Source organism: Suricata suricatta, chromosome 15 (genome assembly GCF_006229205.1).
Source record: "Suricata suricatta isolate VVHF042 chromosome 15, meerkat_22Aug2017_6uvM2_HiC, whole genome shotgun sequence".
Taxonomy (NCBI): Eukaryota; Metazoa; Chordata; class Mammalia; order Carnivora; family Herpestidae; genus Suricata; species Suricata suricatta.
The window spans coordinates 41634040-41637401 of NC_043714.1; the positions used below are offsets into that span (position 1 = coordinate 41634040).

At 41.6% G+C, this 3362-nt stretch overlaps 1 protein-coding gene across 1 annotated transcript in view; it reads left to right on the plus strand.

The window, feature by feature from the left end:
• ERICH5 (glutamate rich 5) overlaps positions 1-1961 on the plus strand; it is a 24830-nt gene extending 22869 nt beyond the window's left edge. Inside the window, exon 3 of the mRNA XM_029923702.1 lies at positions 1224-1961. Coding sequence (XP_029779562.1) covers positions 1224-1336 — 113 coding nt within the window. The 3' untranslated portion in view covers positions 1337-1961. The remainder of the gene's footprint in view (positions 1-1223) is intronic.
• The last annotated feature ends 1401 nt before the right edge of the window (positions 1962-3362 follow it).

A 3362-nucleotide genomic window follows, 5' to 3' on the forward strand; every position in this document is an offset into this window, starting at 1 on the left:
ATGGGAAATAGCTATTTAAACGTTGTGCTAATGTTTTGATTGAGTTGCTTGCTTTTTTTGTTTGATTTTTGAGAGAGACAGAGACAGAGTGTGAGTGGGAGAAGGGGGGGAGAGAGAGAGAGAGAGAGAGAGAAAGAAAGAGAGAGAGAGAGAGAGAGAGAGAGAGAGAGAGAGAGAGAGAGAGAGAGAGGGAGGGAGGGAGGGAGGGAGAATCCGAAGCAGGCTCCAGGCTCTGAGCTGTCAGCATAGACCCCAACATGGGGCTTGAACTCACAAACTGTGAGATCATGACCTGAGCCAAAGTCGGAGGCTTAACCAACTGAGCCACCCAGGTGCCCCCAAATGTTTGCAGTCTTTAAATGTTTAACAGTTATTTTGTTTAAACATCATAGTGGCCCATCAAAATGGGTTTCTGGGCATGCCTAGCCCACCTTTTATTTAGATATAAACGGCACTTTTTTAACCCTTTTAAAAATGTTTATTTATATTGGGGGAGGGGGTGGAGACAGAGCACAAGCAGGGGAAGGGCAGAGAGAGAAACAGAGACAGAATCTGAAGCAAATTCCAGGCTCTGTGCTGACAACTCAGAGCCTGACACAGGGCTCAAGCTCATGAGCTGTGAGATCATGACCTGAGCCAAAGTTGGATGCTTAACCAGCTGAGCCACCCAGCTGCCCTAAATGGAACTTTTTATATATAGTATGTTCTGCTGTCATTTCTTGGGTAATTCTGCAGCTTCATTTTATGTAGGAGGATGCCAAGATAGGAGATGTTAAGTGACATAGGCCATTCAGAGGATCTGAGAGAATCCGGGCACTTGCCTTTCTTTTTCTTTTTTCTTTAAGAGTTACATTTTTAAAGTGTTTTTTAAATTTATTTTTGAGAGAGAGAGAGAGAGGGCGGGGGGGGGGGAACCCGAGTTAGGAAGAGGCTGAGAGAGAAGGAAACACAGAATCTGAAATCTGAAGCTGGCTCCAGGCTTTGAGCTCTCAGCAAAGAGCCCAACACGGGGCTCAAACTCTCAAAGCGTGAGATCATGACCTGAGCCAAAGTTGGACATTTAACTGACTGAGCCACCCAGGCGCCCCAGGGCAATTGCTTTTCTTGATACCCCAGAGAAACTCCCTAATTTGACCTAAAGAGCATTGGAAACCAGCTGCTGGGTACTTTATTGTTAATGCTAAATGAGCGTATCTTAATATCTCCTTTGGTTACTTTTCCAGGTGAGACAGGAGAAAAAGTTGAAACAGAGATGGAGAATGAGAGAGTAAGTGAAGGGGCTGGAACAAAAGAAGAAGAAACAGGGGAAGCTGTGGACCTATCAGCAGCCCAGTAGATGGGTGTGGTAGCAGAAGGGTGAATAGCTACAGTGTGTTGTGATAAAGAGAAAACTATAGTGAAGTTGTGGCTACAGATCATGTCTGTAAACATCTATGTGTTTTATACAAAGAGTGTGGTTATCGTGTTCCTGATTACATTGTTTCATTAAACTGCTCAGCTGTAAAGAGTTTTCTCAGGCACTTGAATAGTTACACATTTAGAAGAACTACAGTAACCACAGCCAGTAACAGCTAGGGTATCCGATAACTGTAGAGTGTGAGGGTATTTTCTTCCCTGTGGCAATAGTTCCATTCAGTTTAAAAAATAACACCCCAAAAAGAAAGTATAAGCCTTAGGTGTAGGTGGCTGGAGAAAGAAGGTAACAAATTTTAGGAGCTCATGATAATAAAGTTACACAGGATTATGATGGGATAAGAGTGAGCAACATCTTCAGGGCAAACTATAGCCAGTGGTTTCTTTTTTTTTCTATTGCAGAATTCAAAGCTGGTAGGAACCTTGGGAACTGTGTCATCTAGTTACCTTCTCACCTTAAGTCTGTCCACTATCATAGACTCTTATTTTCTAGTTATTTATCATGTGTTAACAAAACCCTTGTCAGGGGCGCCTGGGTGGCTCAGTCTGTTAAGCGTCTGGCTTCAGCTCAGGTCATGATCTCACGGATCGTGGGTTCGAGTCCTGCATCAGGCTCTGTGCTGATGGCTAGCTCAGAGCCTGGAGCCTGCTTCGGATTCTGTATCTCCCTCTCTCTCTGACCATCCCCTGCTCACACTGTCTCTGTCTCTCAAAAAAAATAATTAATTAAAAAATCCAAACCCTTGTCAAAGGAGTACAGTCTGGTGCTGTCTCAAGATTAGGAATTTCCACACTGAAATGGTGTCATTTTGAATCAGTTGTTGATTTTACACTTATTTGAAGGGTTTCAATTGATGTTATCCTTTTAACTGACTTTAAAGGCATTTTAAATTAATTGACTTCTAAATGTATTTCAGAGACAACAGACAGCAAGAATTAAAACCTAGATCTGTCACCTATGTGGAGCTTATTCCCTGGGTCCTGTTTTGTTTTGTTTTTTTCAGATTACTGTGGCTTAATGCTAGGCTTTACACGTGGATAGGAGCTAAGAAATCAAGATTTAAAAGTGGTTTATAATATTGCATTAATGTTAAAATGATGCACCATTGAAAGTTACTTTTCAAGAATTCTTGGGGTGCCTGGGTGGCTCGGTTGGTTAAGTGTCTGGCTTTGGCTCAGGTTGTGATCTCATGGTTCGTGGGTTCGAGCCCCGCGTCAGGTCTGTACTGACAGCTAGCTCAAAGCCTGGAGCCTGCTTCAGATTCTGTGTCTCCCTCTCTCTCTGACCCTCCTCCCCTGCTCATGCTGTCTCTCTCTGTCTCTCAAAAATAAATAAAAAACATTAAAAAAAAATTCTTCCTAAGTTGCCAAAGGATTTTGGTAAAAGATTATACTTGAATAGTAATGATGATAGCAATCTTGTCTGCCATTGAGGACCTTGTGTTTATGTATGTTAGAATAGAATTATATTCTGGAAACATTTGGTTTCTTTTTCTTGTTTGTAAATGTATATTTTTAAGATAACTGCTCAGATAACTTAAGTAGACTGTCTTATTTTTTATTTTTTTTAATTTAAATTTTAGTTAACATATCATGCAATATTGGTTTCAGGTTTAGAATTCAGTGATTCATCACTTACATACAACACCCAGTGCTCATCACAAGTGCCCTCCTTACTACCCGTCACCCATCTAGCTCACCTCCCATCCTCCCTCCATCAACCCTCTGTTTGTTCTCTGTTGTTGAGAGTCCCTTGTGGTTTGTTTCCCTCTCTTCCTTTCCACACCTCCTTCCCCTATGTTCATCTGTTTTACTTCTTAAATTTCTCATATGCGTGAAATCATATGTCATTTGTCTTTCTCTGATTGGACTTATTTCACTTAGCAAAATGCATTCTAGCTCCATCCACATCATTGCAAGTGGCAAAATTGCATTCTTTTTGATGGTTG